This window comes from Syngnathoides biaculeatus, chromosome 14 (genome assembly GCF_019802595.1).
Source record: "Syngnathoides biaculeatus isolate LvHL_M chromosome 14, ASM1980259v1, whole genome shotgun sequence".
NCBI lineage: Eukaryota > Metazoa > Chordata > Actinopteri > Syngnathiformes > Syngnathidae > Syngnathoides > Syngnathoides biaculeatus.
Genome location: NC_084653.1, coordinates 8,632,764 through 8,651,883, shown reverse-complemented (window position 1 = coordinate 8,651,883; position 19,120 = coordinate 8,632,764). Strand labels below are relative to the sequence as shown.

The following is a 19,120-nucleotide window of genomic DNA, read 5'->3' as shown; positions in this document are numbered from 1 at the left end:
AGTGAATAATGTTATATATATTTTTCATTACAATATCTATTTTAGAATGTTTATAGGAATGACACTTGACCTTGAAACAAAAGGATTTTTTTTTTCTTTTAAATCCATGCAGTGCTAAACTGTATTCCACATGATGACAGAGCCACATCACTTCATGGTTTTTACAGGTCCAAGCATGCATTCAATAGCCACATAGGCCATCTTTAAAAAAGATTAGCCGAGCTAAATCATGATAATTCTTGCTTGCTCCTCAGTTCCCTTAATGAAGGAACATTTGTTGGACAGATCACCATGTACGAAAATGTGGCCATCTGTAACGTCTGACCAGCATCCAAACCAAATGATCAGTGTGGAACACATTAGAACCTCCCCTCCCCTCCCCCCCAACGGGGCCATTACTATCAGCAATTGTGCTCTTTGTCAAGTTAAATGTTGACTAATAGTGGACAAAGAAATGGTCTGAAACAACATATTAAAACGTGTTTCCATTGCACTTGCACATCCGCCAATGATATAGTTGCTATAGTGACAGTAATGTGCCTTGAACAGCAGATTCCAATGGAAAGCAAACAGTTGTCAGAAAGTGGTTTAAAAAAATATGTGGCTGTACAAATATTCACGAGGATACACAGTGGGATTGTTGTGTTATTGTGTTGGGGTTCATACATAACACATGGCACATCGCCGCAACTGTCTTGCAAGACATAAAAGTGTGATGTCATTGTTCTCACTACATGTCTTTCTTCATATTTGTTTTGTCCACATCGGTTACAACATTTGACCGTTCACTCACTTCTTTAGCTTCATGTAGTTGTCAGTGACGACGGGTCTGCATTCAGCTCTGTGCACCACCGTCCCCTCCAGACAGATTTCTTCTACACACACACACACACACACACACACACACACACCACACACACACACACACACACACACACACACACAAAGACAAATAGGGTCAGCCGGCTTATCATGATTCACATAAACCCTGCATGAACATTTGTGCCATGAAGAAAAAAAAATCATCATCTACTTGTCACAAACATTTGCTCCAGCAATAAAAACTTCTGTACTAAGGTACTCATCTAGATTATTGCGTTGGGGACATTACATTCAGACGTCAAGTGTGTTGAGCACAAGAAAATAATTACTGTGGTGCCACAAGGCAACCGTTACAGCGAGCGCACTCGAGTGGTGCGGTGAGCTAAGTGGCCGTGCAGAAGAGGACGATGCAATTACAGGGGATTGCGTGTAAAATATGGAACGGTGTCGAAAACCAAACAACATGAAGCTTAAAGGAGTCCTAACAGCATTCTCCTTAAACATTTATGGCTTGCGAGGGACCCCAATCTCCTACAAGTCTATTTTTTATTTTTATGTTTGTTTGTTTTTTTATTATTCAAGAATAGAGACATTAAATACTGCCAACATTTCTAGATTTGAATTTGGACTATAATTACCAGTACTAATGACAGGTTTACTGCTGTTGACCAGTTTAATTATTAAAGGGGAAATCCACTGGTTTGCATGAACAATGTATCCAATAGGTCATGTAATATGTACTCTACTTTGTCAATGTGATGTTAAATCCTCTCTCATTTAATAGTGTTTTGAGCAGATTTTTTATCGACAATTACGATTTTTCATCGGAGCTGCCATTTTTGCGAGTCACATGACCTATGTGCACAGATGTGACATGTTACGTACCGCAAAAAAGGCTCGATTACATGGGACACCATTTATGCCCAGCGCTGATTTCTCAGATTTATCCTCATCTGATGAAGAAATAGCAGTATCGGTTGATCGGGAAGATGGAGGAATACTTCCATACACAGCCTTGAGCACCACCGTATGGGAGTATTCAAGCCCCGGAGGTCGCTTGACGGGGGGCGAGCTCACGGCTCCCCCGAGCCCCGGAACTGTGCCGGCACGGGTGTATATGGAAATATTCCTCCATTTTCCCGATCAACCGATACTGCTATTTCTTCATCAGATTTGGATAAAGCCGAGAAATAAGCGTCAGGCATAAATGGTGTCCCATGTAATTGAGCCTTTGTTGCGGCAGGATTAAGGATAATTAGGATTAAGTGGGTTAGTGAGTTTGTCAAGGTACTTTGCGAAAGCCTTAATGCCCCTCAGTCGCTCATATCCAAGTTGTTTTTTTTTTCCCCAACTGTGATGGATATCAACAAAAACAAAAAATGTTGTCTTTTCACAAGACAGGGAAGAAATAATTCCAAAAGCGAACGTCTTCCAGTAAACTAGGTCAAAATTCCAAGGAGAGTCATGTCCATTGTCACCGGGTGACGATAGCTTGATAACAAATGGTGCACGCCAATGGCAAACAGAAAACAGCAAGCTTCCGAATGTTGCTGCCAGTTCATTGCATGGCGCACATTATGGAACACGTTGCCCAGGTGTTTATGGGCAACATTAATCTCGAACTTCCCCCACAATCATGGCTAGATCTGTGTACCTCACTCCATTTTATTGTGCTCATTAGACTTTCCTCAAGGCGTCACATGGTATTAGATATTTTCCTCGGAATAAGCCAATTGTTAGTCCTAAATGGGTGCACGTTGTTGTAATGTCAACGCACCGTTTGCGGTGGTTTCTCCACTATATATATATATATATATATATATATATATATATTTTTTTTTTTTACACTCGTGAATTCAGTGAGATGATCCAAGGGCAGCAGGAGGTCCCGATGACCCGCTGAGGAAACGGAATCCTCTGATGTTGACGGCGCAGGGGTGTGTGCCCACGTCACCCTGTCTCAGCATTTCAAATGTGTGGGCAAGCGAGGCAAAAGAAAGACGTGTGAAGGATGACGCTTCTTTCCAGGATGACGACATTCTGTGACGAGAGTGGCACAGCACGACTCGCCGACACGCCGACTGTTAACACCGGATTGTTCTTTTTACGTCGATGACTGGAAAAGTCACGCTGTGCCAAAGATAAGAATCATTCTTCGTCATAAAATATATTGCAATTCTGACAAGCCAAAATGTACATGCACAAATACTATTAAGAGTTAAGAATTGTATACATTAATCCATTTTCTTAGTTGCTTATCCTGACAAGGGTCGCCGGAGTGCTGGAGCCCAGCCCAACTGTTTAGGGGCAGGAGGCAGGTTGAGGATTCAAGGATTTCTGTTGTTAGATATTTTAAAAAGTGTTTTTTTTAATGGCAAAGGGGAGTCACAAACTAAAAATGTGTACTATAAACAGGTAGTTATATATATATTATATATATATATATTTTTTTTTTTCCCTTTAATTTTTTTTCTTTTTACAAAGCAGATTTTATTTTCCACTCTTCTAAACGTCAAATTGCTCAATTGACATTTTGTCTTTTCTCTCATGTTGCCATAAGTCACCTCACGAGTGCGAACAATGAACTTTTCTCACTTTTCATCCAAAAATCTATATCAATACAAAGCTACTCATATAATAATCAATATTTTTTTTATTTAAAAAAATGAAACCATTTGATACATAGACTTGCATCTTTGGGTTAAAGTATTTACACATTGACAGAGGAGGGACACTTTTTTTTTTAATGAGTACAATTATTGATTTTACAGTGAATAATCCTGATTTTTAATTCAGGGAGAGAAGGTGAAAAGGACGAATGACTACAAGTCCAATCAATAAAAGAAAGTTTAGTTCCCTGCAGATATTCTTAGATTGAAAAGGATTTTTACTTGACGAGTTTTTTTTTTTTTTTTTAAACCAATGTTTGTATCTACAGTACTAAACCAGAAGTTCAAGCAATTGGTTTGAGGAAATTGCTTCAAAATTGTTGGCAAGAACAAAGCACCAGGAAGAAAAGCTCCTAACAATAAAAATAACAGTCTACAGTATATTAATGATATTGAAGTTATATAAGGCAGACCATGAGCTTTACTGTACATTGTTATTCTCATTCAAAACCAACAACATATGATATGGAAATGTGTATTAATACACTGTAACTTCCCACCTCTGTTCAGCCAGATACTGCGGGAGATGGTTACTCTTAAGTTGGACAATAACTATTAGGGGAGTTAATTATTACATCAAGACGGTGGTGGTGGTCCATACAGATGTTTGATCTTAATAAAATTGGGCGGATAAAGCATAGCTGCCTCAGCCGGTCACCAGTGGCCTGTGGTTATACTGCTCATGGATATTTTGACACAAATCCTTTGCCTATGACACCAAAAATAGTCAATATTTGGAGTGAATTAGCATATGATCACCAGCACTTTCTCAAATGACAATCATCCCATGGCTTCGAGCAAGACCTAACGGCCAATAAATCTCAACAAACCAACAAGCCCTCGCTTTTTGGACGTGACCAGCACCACCGGGCATCCACCATTGAAGTCCGTCTGGCAGCTCTGCTCAGCACCAACACTCCTCACTGCCTCCGGCACTCTTCGCACACCCACAGATTTGATTGTCTTTGAAACACAAAATGAATGAGCACCTTCTCATATATTGGTTAGAAGAAAAAAAAATACTTTAACCTGTGTATTATTTGAATAGATTAGTAATAATTGCATCAAAACAAGGTGCACTTATAAATGACACCTCATCGCTATCTCTTCGTAGTCTCGTGTAGTGATAATATCAAGACTAACTTTGGACCAGGTTCATATAAAACAATTACATACACTACATAAAAAGTGGGACCCCACTTAATCTTTCCAACAATTCAACAATAAAAAAAGAAAAAAAGTTATCGGCATCGGTTTGCAGAAGCAGCAAAGCATTTATTTTCGGTATCAGTGGGTAGAAAATGGCTGTACCAAACACTTGTACTGAGCCAGTGGGCAAATCCTAAGCACATATAAATGTTTCGTTGAGTTCACATTTGTTGGCAAAAGATGATTATAGCTTGGAAAGCATATCATTCCACTGAAACAGCCTTGAATCATTTAGTGCAGGTGTAATAGCGTTGGTCACCATAGCAATCACCACATGCTGTCAAACGTCTTGTGCCACATGAAGTTCAATCTAATTACATATGGTGCGCTCGGAATATCCAGGCCATCAGCACTTGGAATGGAGGAGAAGTCAGACAAAGGTCATTTTTTTTGATTGATATGCAATTTGGGGAAATGCTTGGATAAAACACATACCAGCAAAAAGAAGCTAAGTTGACACAGACACACGCAGTACATCACACAAGTGGACGCATGTTAACTGAAAATGTTTGGTAGGTTGAGGGGCCACAGAGTGAGGATATGAAGGCTTCGGTGTGAGGGGCAACATCAAAATCTATTCTAAAGCTGACTAGAAGCTAGGGGAAGGATTTTAGAATTGGAGTTATATGCGCTGACCTCTTTGTTTGGGTCAGAACCTGAGCTGCAGCATTCTGAATGAGCGGCAGCTGTTTAATGCGCTTTTTGGGGAGTCCATTCAGAAGACCATTACAATAGTCAAGTCTGCTTAAGAAAGTGTGGATGAGCTTCTCCTGGTCTGCTTGACACATACAAGCCTTTAGTCTAGATATGCTCTTAGCTGGTAGAAGGCAGTTTTAGTAATTGATTTGATATGACCATTGAAAGTCAGGTCAGAATCAGAACACCCAGGTTTTGGACTCGAGTTTTTTTTTTTTTTTAAAGTAATTACTCCAGGTATTATTTTTATTTGTCATCCTGTTTTCTTAATTGTTTTCTTAATTGCCAGAAAGAATTCTCAGTTTTGTTATGGTTTAATTGGAGAAAATTTGGGCTTACCCAGTTATCTGTTTTAGACAGTGACAACACCTCAACTGGACTATAGTCATAAAGAGACACTGCTATGATAGTCCAAATGAAAGTTCTGAAAACAGTCTGAACAAGAGGGGTCCAAGAACTGACCCATGAGTGTCTGCATTGGTCTGCCATTTGATGTGATTGAACACTTTCAAGGGTTACAAAATAATTCATTTTTTTCCAGGTAGGGCCTAAAAGTGTACAAATACTTTAACCACAGCTAATAGGAAAACGTAAAGACAGTGGTCAACTAGTGTGTTGCCCATACAATATTAACAAGATTACAGAGCAAGTTTTAAAATAAAGTAATGTCAAAACAAAATCCACTTTACCTTGCATAAAATATCAAGTATGTAGTCTGACAATGCATGTTTTTCTCAACACCATCTGTTTTCCTTTTTTGGAAATACAAAAAAAGTTCACAAAATGGAAAACATTTTACATCCTTGGATATTTGCCAAAAGTCTTGCGGTAACAGTGAGGTCGCACAAGATGGCAGTTCAAACTCCTGAGTTTTCCTATGAACGTACGTAGTTACATTTTTGTCAAAGAATTTGGTCAAATTGCATACCCGTGTAGGCATTTTATTTGACAGTTATTTAGTACTCTTATACGAGCTAAAATATTGTGAAAGCAAGTTAATAGCAATCACGGAGGTTCATCCCCAGTAGTTAATAGGAGATTTTCAAAGACGAGAGATCATCCGTATTGGAGACAAAAATAGCGTTAAAACAATCTGTAATAGTAGGACCTATAGTTGAATAAAGCATGAAAAATTGAAGACGACGGCAGGAAAGAGACAGATGCGAGGGAGAGAAGGTTACCCGTCCACCCCCTCACTCTCAACTCATCCCTCCATCTGTTTCAAGGCCCTATGCTTGCAGCTCTGACCTTCCTAATGTTTCACACAACAAACAGCAAGCCGCCCACCAAGCCTCCATCCACCACCAGTCTCCTCATCCATTCTATTGATTTGATAAACACGAGATAGATGACGTTTTACATGGACGCATGTCTAAACACTGCAAAAACTGCTGCCAAAAAGCACCTGAAGTACTTTCATTTTGTTAGTTGCCACGGAGCGTCTCATTACAGTTTCATACCATGCTAGCTTTAAGGGATGTGTACCAGATAGTTCTCTGAACTATTGAAAGCCCAAACGACGCACAATCAAGATAATAAACAAAGTCAATTGCTTCCGTGGCATGCTTTACTTACCCTGGAGGCACATTTCCTTCTGTGCGTGATCATTTCATTGTCTTTTTGCTCCCTATACACACGTTAGTCAATGGCAGGTAACAATTATCTCTGGGATCTAACATGACAGATGACGGCCTCCGTGTACATGAGAAGTTAATAATACGCTTGCCTCAAATAGCCAGGGCCATACTTGATGGAAGATGCTCCGGGACTTGTTGGGATGGAAACTGATGAATGCCTTATTTCTTTGCTGTTTTTGTTACTGACAGCACAAACCTACTACTTTCACCGTTGGGCAGACAAAGTGAAAGCTACGGTAACAATGTGGTGTGAAATTTGTGAATGAGGCAGTGCACTTACTGAATTGCAAAAAAACAAGTAAAATAGACCATTAAAAGGTTACGTATTGCAGAAATACTACTGGTCAATCATGGGGTCTGTTGTTTTCACAAATTATTGACCAATTTTAAGTCTTAAAAATGGCTTCCTCTCTTCACGATGCAATGTAAATGGCTCTACACGCAAATTTTGGGGGGTTTCCTGAAAAGTGAGGCTTTTGAAGATGATTCCTCCCGATGGATGCCAGTAATATACAGTATGTGATATACAGTATGTGATAACCATCCATCAATCCATTATGTATTTTTTTTTTAAAACACACACCGAATGGGTGATGGAGTAGCACCAGTTAATGATGACAACGGGAAGGAATTTTTGCATGCGTGTGTGTGTGCGTGTGTGTAACATCCTGATTGGATCTCCATATATAATTTTCTATTAGCCCTATCTTTGCCGCCCAGCGGCTGCTCCATTAAGGAAATACAATAATTCCATTAATTACCATGCATATAATTTTACAATGGTGTTCATCTCAGCTTGTCTTGCATTTTCCACACACATACACGCACGCACACATTCACGCACGCACACACACACACACACACACACCCCACCTCCTAAATATAAGACAACACAACCACTAATTCCGAAAAGTTATTCATGTTAAGTTATTCAATATGACTGGGAAGGTAAACAGGGAATTTTTGCATATTTAAGAGGATGACGAGCAGGACGCGTGGCCATGCTGATCAAGACAGAGTACGAGCTAGCTCGGTGCAAATAACAAGCGGGGAAGTTAATCACAGTTACATTACAAATTAGTGTATTACTCAAATTATTATTTTTATTTTTTTTAGACTTGAAATTGACCGTCCTAAAACATGGTAATTAGAGTCTCCACATGCAGACCGCAAAAGAAAGGTTTCAGCAACGAACAGAAAAGACTGATCGCTCAGAGCTTGCAGAGAACCATATTTTAAGTGGTTGCCATGCCAGCTTCACAGCAGTCAGTGACTCCATGTTTCACCACAAGCGCTTACAGCTCCTTAATGAATTATTCACTACCTTTAAGAGGAAAGGAGCATCCTTTTTTGCAGTATTTTTGGAAATGTAATTATTCAGCTCCAACAGCTGTGCAAAGCACAGCCTGACTTTTTTTTTTTCTCCCAGACAACAAGCACTCTCAACAAGACATCTTAACGACAAGGAGGCAGAAAGCAAGTCTAACGGCCCAAAATCCACTCTGCGGCATTTGGCTTGTTTGTAATTCAGATTTGAGTGTGGATGATAATGATAATTGCTTAAGATGAAAAAAAACCACCACAGAGGAAGGTCACATGCATAGATGTGCAGACATCCGGCATTGCTTCACATTATTGGAGTTACTGTTATATTGACATGTTGAACGCTATATCATTTGTACATCATGAATAAGGCACCCTCGACTAGCCACATTTAGAAAAGCAAAGCTTTTTTGCTTGGCATCCATTTAGTGGTTTGCCTTCATTGAGATTAATCTGCTGACAGATGAAGATAACAAAAATCTATATTTCCTTGTGTGTGATGGACACATTAAACGTCCCCTATGCTGGAAATCTGTTGTAAAAAGGAGATTCTTATTATGATGTCCCTTTTGAACTTAATCACTCACAATTGCATCCACGGCATTTAGGAGAGCAAATGACATTCATTCAATAGTAACAATATATTACTGTAACCTCATTTTGTACAGTACATTTTGGAGGTCCCAAAAAAAAAAAAAGGGAGACAGGGGTGATTGAGTACCATTAATAATTTTCAAAAGAAGCTCTTTTTAATTTGATGTCAATTCACAATGCATACCTGTCAAATTTTCGGAGCGCCAACCAGTATACACTACCAAAAAAATCCTTAGAGAGCGCAAAAAATTCTTGTAACATAATGAAGCAAATTATATGTCAAAATAACACAGGGAAAAAACACCAAATTTTTCAATGATTTTTATTGTGGATCTCCATCATGAGAATATCTGAAGTTAATGTCTAATTATCAAAGTCTATTTAGTGGCATTACTGTGTTCAGAATTGTATTAATTTTAATAATTTATAAGTAATAAGTAATTTTGTGAGAGGTGAGGACAATTGTTCATGTATCCTTTTGACTCTGCTTGCTTTCTTTCTTTTCTCTGCTCTCTATACGGTATAGCGGCATGGACAGTAAACTAAGCTAATGCTGACCAGAGAAGCGAGTTTGGTTGCCTCGTGATGACAAAGCGCGCAGTCAACATTGGGAAACTGAGTCCGAACCACACCCGAATTTCTTTTAGGATTAAAAATCAGCATATGATTGCTGGTTCAATGACAAGAAATCACAGTATTTTATATGACATAACAAATGCGAATAAATATATTTAATTGTTCCTTAGGTAACAACTCAAGCTGTCGCTCTAACGTACCCAAACTCACGCCGGACTCCCGGTGACACTGCGGGGAGGAAAAATGTGTCATCGGCTATTTTGAGGAAGCACTTTGGAGGAGGAGGAAGGTGAACCCTGCCGATGTGCAAGCCAGAACACCAGCAAGTCGACCGCAAACGCTCCGCTAGTGAGTTCGACCGACCGCGACGAAAAACTGTTGCGAAACCACAAGAACTTTTTGGGGAGAATGGAATTTGGTCTGCAGTTTCAGAACCCGTTTGATTTGTGATATACGACCGTATACGTAAGATTCACCACAAAATCCGTATGAACTGTGGCTAAACCGTAGGAGATGACAGGTATGACAATACTTCTTCATAGCCAGTACCAAAAAAAAAAAAAAAGCACATTCACGCACACAATGGGAAAACAACGTTGCGAAAGAAGACACGTTAGGCTGCATAAAACAATTTGCAGCGAATAAACTTGCATAACACAGGCAGAAAAAACAAGTATGTCAGCCCCTTAATACACAGACTCAATTTCACTCAATGAAAAGGTGTAAATGTCTCTGTACATGTGCACACTAATTGCTAGAGGTTCGTTGTGTACCTCTTGGGAGTGGGAAAAAAAATGGAGTTCACACTCCTCTGCTATTTACTCTCATATTCTCTCCCCTCCCAATTGTATATCATGCTAGCTGTCCACCCACTCGGAGGGAGAGAGTGACAGACCGCGAGAGAGAGAGCGAGCGAAGAGAGAGAGAGAGAGAGAGAGAGAGAGAGAGAGAAGAGAGAGAGAGAGAGAGAGAGAGAGAGAGAGAGAGAGAGAGAGAGAGAGCGAAGAGAGAGAGGAGCGAACACCAATATAGAGAGCCTCTCTCAGTCAGTCCACTGGAGCTCCTCTGCCAGACGGCACTCACCCTTCCACTATTAAACACTTAAAACATACTCATTATCACTGCTCAACCGCAGACGACACATCACAGTATCAGAGACTCAATCTTTCTCTTCCGGAAAAAAAAAAAAAAAAAAAAAAAAAAAAACATTTGACTCGCTCTGCTTGCACACATGCATACACGCCAGCTCTGAGGAGGCTGGGTCGACGCTTGAGAGGCTACCTGAGAATGGAATGGAATCTCGGAAGAATGGAAAGTGAATTGAGACACATCAACCCAGACCTGCTGCAGCCCAGCAAAAGCTTCAAGAAGCCCACATCAGGCACTATCACAATCAACGTCGGGGGCTTCCTGTACACTGCTCACCGGACCACCCTTGCTAAGCATCAGGGGACCTTTCTGGAAGAGTTAGCCAATGGTAAGAAGCCCGTCCAGCACATGGATTCAATGGGTAACCCGTTCATCGACAGAGATGGTCCAGTTTTCCGACACGTGCTCAACTACCTACGAACTGGAGAGCTCCATCTACCCGACGACTTCCGGGAGGCGGGGCTCCTCCGAAAAGAGGCCGGTTTTTACCGTCTGGTCGAACTTGTGGAAGCGGTGGCTGAGTGGGAAAGTCACAGGGCTGCCCAGCGGGAACCTGCATTCTTGGAGATGACAGATAGCCACGAGAGGTCACAAGGTCTCAAGGTGTACTGCAGCGATGCCGCGTTCATTGATAAGGTCAAAGGCCGGCTGGTGCAGATCTCCAAGAGTCGTCTGGATGGCTTTCCGGAAGAATTTGAGGTGTCATCCAACGTGATCCAGTTCAAACATTTCATTAAGTCGGAGCCTGGTTCGCGACTCGTGCTGAAGGAGGACAGCACATTCTTGTGCACGCTTGACTGCCTGAAACTAGAGACGGTGATGCTGGCCTTGAGGTCCGGCTTCAGGCTGGTCACCAGCCTTGACAGCAGCAAAGGGTCCGTTGTGGCGGCCGAGGCTCTGCATTTTGTCAAATAGGCCGAGGGGGGAGCGAGATGAAAGAAGAGAAGGAAAAAAGAGAAGCGTGAAAAAAGAAGCAGTGCCTGATTCCATATCCACTCTGCCAACATTTGGTTTTGGCTTTAACGGTCTTGTAATATGTATTGAGCTGTGATTTGTGCAAAAAGAAATAAAAAAAGAAGCAACTGCTTTCTGTTATTGTTTGTATAACGAATTTTTAATGCACAATTTTGGCTCAGAATTAAAGCAAAGCGGAATGCCGTTACATGCAGGAATGCTATTTTGGTATCAACTTACATTCCTATTGCATGTCATTCATGTAGACCAATTTGACTTTGACTCTATTTAGTCCTGATAAGTGCAGTGCAGACAGCACAGAGACCCCTTCAACATGAAAAACAAGTGAAAAAGTGAAATTCTCCAAAAGTGACCGCTTCACATTCGCCACAATTACGGCATTTGCAATGGCTGCCGTCCTTAAAACTAACCACAATGTGCACCATTCTGCCACTTGGCTTTTACTTGTGTGTGTTACAGTACAATCCATGTACTTGGTTTGATAGCTCATTATGCACAAATAGGTTGGCATCCAAATCAGAACCAGCATCTGAGTTTCCTTTTTCATTGCATTAAGCATTTAGCGCAAACAACTATGACTGTTGTAAGGGCTTTTTGGATTGAGCATGATACGTATGTGCACTAAATCAATTTTGTGTTGGTGCTGTGAGCCTCTGTGTAGTGAGTGCAATAATGACTGTGAATATTTTATGAATAAAATTATACTGAACCCCTCTGTGACAAATGGAGGTCTTTGTATCTTTGTCCAAGACGGTAACTGTAATATTGCTGTATTTTTCACGAATGATCATCATGGGTCATTTGACCAAAACCAAAAGGAGCCAGTTAATTTTCCTTATTGAACAAATACTATATCTGGATTCATTCAGATGTTAAAAAAAAAGTATAACTTCAATGATTAAAAGACCATTTTTAAGTCTTAAGATTCAGCTAAAACAATACACAGACCTTTAGTAAGTTTTAATGACTTCCCACTAATTCATCTTGAAATTGATTTTCATGGATCTTATTCACCTTTGTAAAAATACTATGCTGTATTTGTATTTTTAAGATATCTTGTGGTGAAAAGAATTTTAATGGTTGGTCTGGTCAGAGAAAAGAAACCACCTTAACTTAACTCGCATTGTTGAATCAACACGCAATCACTTGATAATAACAAATGTAATAAAATCGTAGCCCTCTGACTTCTCGTTGAATCTAATCGTGAAGTGATCAGTGAGCTCCCCATTTCTTTTAAAAATTCTGTACAAGCATTACTTCCCCCAGTAAAAAATAATTAATATATATATATATATATATATATATATATATATATATATATATAGACACAAACAAGATACTGTTTGAGGTTTGGGCCGGGCCATATAAACTGCACAAGCAGGAATTCAGTGTTGGCAAGGTGCAGACAAGGAACCCTTTGAGCATACCATCGACATGATTTTCAAGTTTTTCGGAAGAGAGGAAAAAAAAAAAAAATCAGTTCATTATTCCTTTAATGAAATATATTTACATGGAATAAAGGGTTTAAAATTGTCTCCTAAATGACGAAAGACTTACTTCTTTGAGGCTTGCTAACACATCAAAACCCATTCAGTTTATTGTACAGGCTTACAAAACACTTTTATGTACAGGACAGTTAAGTCTGTCCGCAGACATTGGTTACAAAGTTGATTATTAAATCAATGTAAATTAGAATAGACTATGATGAACACAACAAAGTAAAGTCACACAGGTTTGCTTCCATAATCATGCAAATCAAAATGCAGCAGTCCCGAAGGAGAGAAGATCTGATATCCAGAAAAAAGGCCAATCATCCTCTTTTCCCTCAAGGAAAAGAACATTTTAATCTGACTGCATTTCACTATAGTATACTATTAACATGAACATTTTACACAATCACCCATGTACTATGGATGAAATAATGCAATTCAAAAATATACCTGCAAAATTACACTTCTACACAATTTGATTAGGTCCTCGTCATACTATAAGGTGGAAATTTTACACAGTTTACTGATATGTCTTGCTATAGCTGTTGATGGACAACAATAAAATTAATGAAATACTGCATTTGCATAGCGGCACAGTGAATCAGATGGAGAGCGTTGGCCTCACAGTTTTGAGGACCTGGGTTCAAATCCCGGCCCCGCCTGTGTGGAGTTTGTTTATTCTCCCCGTGCCTGGGTGGGTTTTCTCAGGACACTTTGGTTTCCTCCCACATCCCAAAAACATGCAACGTGAATTGGACACTTTAAATTGCCCCTAGGTGTGATTGTGAGTGCTGCTGTTTGTCTCTATGTGCCCTGCGATTGGCTGGCAACCAGTTCAGGGTGTACCCCGCCTCCTGCCCGTTGACAGCTGGAATAGGCTCCAGCATTCCCGCAACTCTCGTGAGGATAAGCAGCTAAGAAAATGGATAGATGGATGTATTTGCATGTTTGTATAACTGTTTCTGCAAGTTTTCCTCCTTTCTTCAGTCGCGGTATGTCTGTCATTGGGAAATGCTGAATTGGATCAACAATTAATCTGCAAAATCCCTAGTACTAATGAATAACTATTATTTAAATAAACACTGAACAGCTTCGCCACCTCCCTGTCCTACTGCGATAACCTCCACCATCCTTCCCTTCTGTAACAAGTGTTATCCAGAGTATAACTGATTGTTAAATCCAAATGAACACCATCCACACGGACTTCAAAAAGCAAAGAATATTGGGCGTCAGTTAAACATGGACATCTTCTGTAAAATAGTCGTCAATCTTGTCTGTTCTGCCATTATGGATTCTGTTCGGATTCATGCATTTTTAATCAGTTATTGCTACAGTTACTAATAATACCAAGGTCACGAGTCATACCTCATCAAAAGGCCACTTTGGATGAAGTCAGTGAAAAGATATGAAGAAAATGATCAAGTCAAGCAAATACACTTTTTACCTGTTGCTGGGCAAATTCAATTCCTTCATCTCCATCACCACACTCTCAAATACACCCCCGTCTTTGTCGTCAGATCTCAGTCACGTACTGACTCTCGGCATGAAAATAACTAACATACCTCAGATGGTTATCCGACAGGTTCAGAAATGGAGGTCATGGCAAAGGGGGAGCAGAGACAGGATAATGTGGAGGATGAAGTGAGACATTTCACTTTCAGATCAAAAGGGAGGATGCTTGTGAAAGGATACAAAATAGAAAGAATCAACTATTATTTAATCATATTAAATCAGGAGGATTAGGAGGTTTTCACACATTTTCACACATTTCATAGTTGGTGTACATTCACATTATACTTGTCCTCACCTTGATGATTCTGATTTAAAAAAAATGTTGGGACGCTAGAGATTATCTCCGTCCCCCCTTCCCCTCCACATTCTATTTTAATCTTGAACTTCTTTTAAATGTACATAAACCACACTAGGGCAAATGTGACATTTTAGTTCACTGTTGCCACAACAACAACCAGACGTGGACACGAAAATTACGCAATTGGATTACTACCATCGTAACCACGACTCAATGTATGTTCCAAGGGACACTGTAAACAATATGTGAATGATCGTCACACAGAATGCAGTATGGCTTGCATTTATCTTGGACTGCAAAAATTGTCCAGCGTAAAAATGGCATAAATCAATAACACTGCAGTCATTATTTCACTCATTTCACTTTTGTAATCATTCATTGTTTTCTTTGTCAAGGACGAATGAAGTCCCCTCTTTTTGCCTGAACTATAACTGGAAGCTTCGGTCTTCAACTAACTCAATGAACAAAGCACAGTATGAAGAATGATTCATCCAGCCTGTTGCAATTTCAATAGCTCCCTTGAGGTGGTTTGAGCATCACAGCGTGTTGACTAATGGTGGCGAAGGATTAAAGCATATTAATCATCAGCATTTTTGCATAAAATCCCCCTGTACATCACAATGATTATTCTGTTCGAGCATCTCTCACACTTACACAAAAACACATTGGGCCAATAATGAGTGGCTTAGATTTTGAATTGAAGACCGCATGTTCCCAGTCCATGTCTAGTGCAAGTAGTGAACATTTTGTTCTGGAGTTAGTATTTATGGAGGCAGGTAAATGTCCTAGCCCAAGGGTGGGAGACCCAAAATTGTGAAAGAACCATTATTGGACCAAATAATAAAAAAAATAATCTGGCTAGAGCTGCAAAAAAATGAAAAGCCTTATTTAAGACCTATAATGACACATTCTGTAGCATAAATGTAGCACAACATTTAAAAAAAACACAACAATATACGTCGTTGTGATTGTCTGTTTTGTGCTGCTTTTCAACATGAATTCTGTCTTGAACAAAATATTCTGAAGGAGAATATTCAGTCATCAGTTTGAGAGCTCAAGGTGAGGCGCGCTTGGGTTCTGTGGCAGGATAACTTGACATGTTATGTCATGATCCAAGGCGCTTATCCTCACAAGGGTTTGCAGGAAGGCTGGAGAATTAAAACAATTCTGCAAGGACAACTGGGCCAAAATAACTCCACAGAAATGGGAAAGACTGATTGCCAATTATGGTTACAAAGTTATAATATAGCTGTAAATACTCGTTTTCTGATCCGCCTAACCTCATGAGGGTCGTGGGAGTGCCAGAGCCTATCCGAGGTGTCATTGGCCAGGAGAAGGGGTACACCCTGAACTGGTTGCCAGCCAACCGCAGGGCACATGGAGACAGACAAGTCGCACCCACAATCACACCCATGAGGAATTTATTTATTTATTCTTTTTAATAAAGACAAGGTATATTGTGTGAGTTTGTGCGCGTGTGCTCTCAGCCGGCGGAGTACAGACACCTCTAATAAAGAAAATGCTTAAACCTGCTAAAACCAAAAATATTGGGGTAATTGTTATGATGGTTTTAGCAATTGAAGTGGGCATAAGTAGAGATCTCCATATAAATTTTGGTGACGATTACCCCCAGCATTGTGATATTAAGGGACATTAATGTTTTTCTATTTAAGAGGAGGGTGAATCTGGAGGTCTGATGTTCACATGATCCAAAATATTGGGCCGATAGCGCTAATATTTTCAGAGGTTGAAGTGGGTACCGGTACAAATATCCATATACATTTTTGTGATGATTGCTTACAAGATTTGTGACAAAAGCAAAGCACGTCCATAAAATTCAAAATATTGCCACTATCATTTTGTTTGCCCATTAGTAGAAATGTCCACAGATTTTGGTGACTATTGACTGTAGTTTTGTAACATTAAGCTACAGAAAGCTTTTCCTTTATAGTGAGCATATGAAGGACCTGACAGAAGGTCTCCAATAAACTGAATAGGATAAAAAAAAAGTCTTGCTGGACTGACATTGCCACAAATGGGGTAACTCATACCGATGAGTTACTTCCTGGTTTACTGGTACAGTGTGCCTCTGCTGCACCGATCTACAGGGAATAAAAATATGAAAGTGACTACTTTGTCATTCCCCCCATGGAGGCAAGTTCAAGTCCACCATTCTCTCAATTATACAATAATAAATTGAATAGAATGTGAGCCTTAGGTTATAGAAAAATGGAAAAGTGTGTCCAAAAAAAGAAGAAAACATACTCTTGCCTCAGCATTTAATCTTGGGCTGCAATTGGGATGTGAAGCTAAAACAATTAAGTCACAAAACTGTAATATATGACAAAGCTACTCAACCTATGTAAAAAAAAATATATATCTATTACATGAGACCATGAGAAACGCATCTGTTTTTATTACAAATAGACTTGACTATTGTAATGGTCTTCTGACTAGACTCTCCAAAAGGGCATAAACAGATGGGGCTCATTCAGAATGCTGAATCTTGGGTACTAACCAGAACAAAGAAGAGAGACAATATCACACCAATTCTAATCTCTTTACAGTGGCCCCAGGTCACCTTTAAAATAGATTTTGAAGTTCTCCTACTGGGTTAAGGTTTGGGTCCTGAATACATGAAAGAAACAATATTAATTCATTCATCTACCATTCCACTTATCCTCCCAAGGGTCACGAGCATGCTGGAGCTTATCCCAGCTATCTTCAGGTGAGAGGTGGGGGACACCATGAACTGGTCGCCAGCCAATCGCAGGGCACATAAACAAGCATTCACACTTACATTCACGCCTATAGGCAATTTAGTCTTTAATTAACCTATGCTGCACGGTTTTGGGATGTGGGAAGAAGCAAGAGGGCCCACAGAAAACCCACGAAGGCACTGGGAGAACATCTAAACTCCACACAGGCAGGGCAGGGATTTGAACCCCGATCCTTAGAACTGTGGGGCTGATGCGAAAACCAGCCACCACTGTGCCACCAAAAGAAACGTTAATGGAATATAAACTCAGTAGAGTTCTGAGATTGACAGATTTAGGTCAAATAGTGGGGTACAGAGTCCAAAGCAAACGTGGTGAAGCGGCATTTAGTTATTATGCAGCAAAAAAATGGAATAAGTTGCCAACAGGTGTGAAGCCAGCCCCAAATGTGAATGTTTTTAAATCAAACTCATTTTTTGTCATGCTTATCGGATTTACACTTTTAAATATTTCGCACACTGTACACTATTTTAATTGTACTTTTCTCCTTAAACGTTAAGCTTTTTATCATGTAAAGAAGCTTGTGCTTTACATTGTGACGCATTAGATTGTCTCTCAAATGAGCTAAATCGATTTGCTTTGACATATGACAATTTGATGCAATGCAACAGTGCCATGCTATTTGGCACTGTAAAAACAGCTTGCTTTTAACTATATCAGTTTATACTTTAACTCCACAGAGAGCTCAAAAAACATAACATTAAGACTTGTATGAAAACCTGCTCAGATCTACTTGCAACTGTGTGACGTATTTGATCCATTTTTTTTTTTGTTATTTTCATGTTACAGGACTCCTGTGTGGGAGCAAAGCAAGTGGGAGGTGAAACCTGTGCTTAAATGACAATGCATATTAAATTAGTCTAGTTAAGCGCTGGCTGAGTCACAATCTTATGCTCACCTTGGACAAAACAAGCATGGAAAAAAATAAGGACCTCATTCTCAGTAAGCTTCGTACCTTCATTTATGCATATGAGACAAAATAGGCATTTTAAAAAAATGCATTCAGATACCAATCGCAATTTTCTGTAAAATTTTGTTTCAAAATAGATTTAAAAAAATGCCCACAAAAGGTGTGGCATTCCAGTGGCCTTTTTCAAATTATTGGAATTAGTGGAAAACCATCCAGCCACTGTTGACACACCACAGATGCCATTACTACTAATAGAATCCAGAAGTTACAATATAATAATGCTCAATGTTGATTAATCTGTCATAGATTTATTCATATGACTATTCATGATGGGTATTAATTGTGAAACTTTTTGAAACCGGGTCCTCAGAATTGTGAGGCAGATGTGCTAACCAGTTGCCCACTGTTCTTGGCCATAATAAAAATCGAAGACAAGACAATGAACATCCTAATAAAATTATGACCTTTGTTCTGAAATGGATG

General features: G+C 39.6%; 2 protein-coding genes across 5 annotated transcripts in view; one reads left to right on the top strand and one right to left on the bottom strand.

Moving 5' to 3' along the window:
- LOC133512278 (general transcription factor IIF subunit 2-like) overlaps positions 1–19,120 on the bottom strand; it is a 33,246-nt gene that overhangs the window by 4,461 nt on the left and 9,665 nt on the right. For 2 of the 4 annotated variants that reach the window (XM_061841749.1, XM_061841746.1), the window contains exon 5: positions 794–872. In XM_061841749.1, the coding sequence (XP_061697733.1) occupies positions 794–872 (79 nt within the window). Of the gene's footprint in view, positions 1–793; positions 876–19,120 lie in introns of all 4 variants that reach the window. The other 2 variants (XM_061841747.1, XM_061841745.1) reach the window with 1 other exon arrangement.
- kctd4 (potassium channel tetramerization domain containing 4) lies at positions 10,530–12,357 on the top strand. Its single transcript, XM_061841750.1, has one exon. It carries the CDS (start codon positions 10,814–10,816, stop codon positions 11,588–11,590), a length of 777 nt encoding a protein of 258 aa, XP_061697734.1. The 5' UTR covers positions 10,530–10,813; the 3' UTR covers positions 11,591–12,357.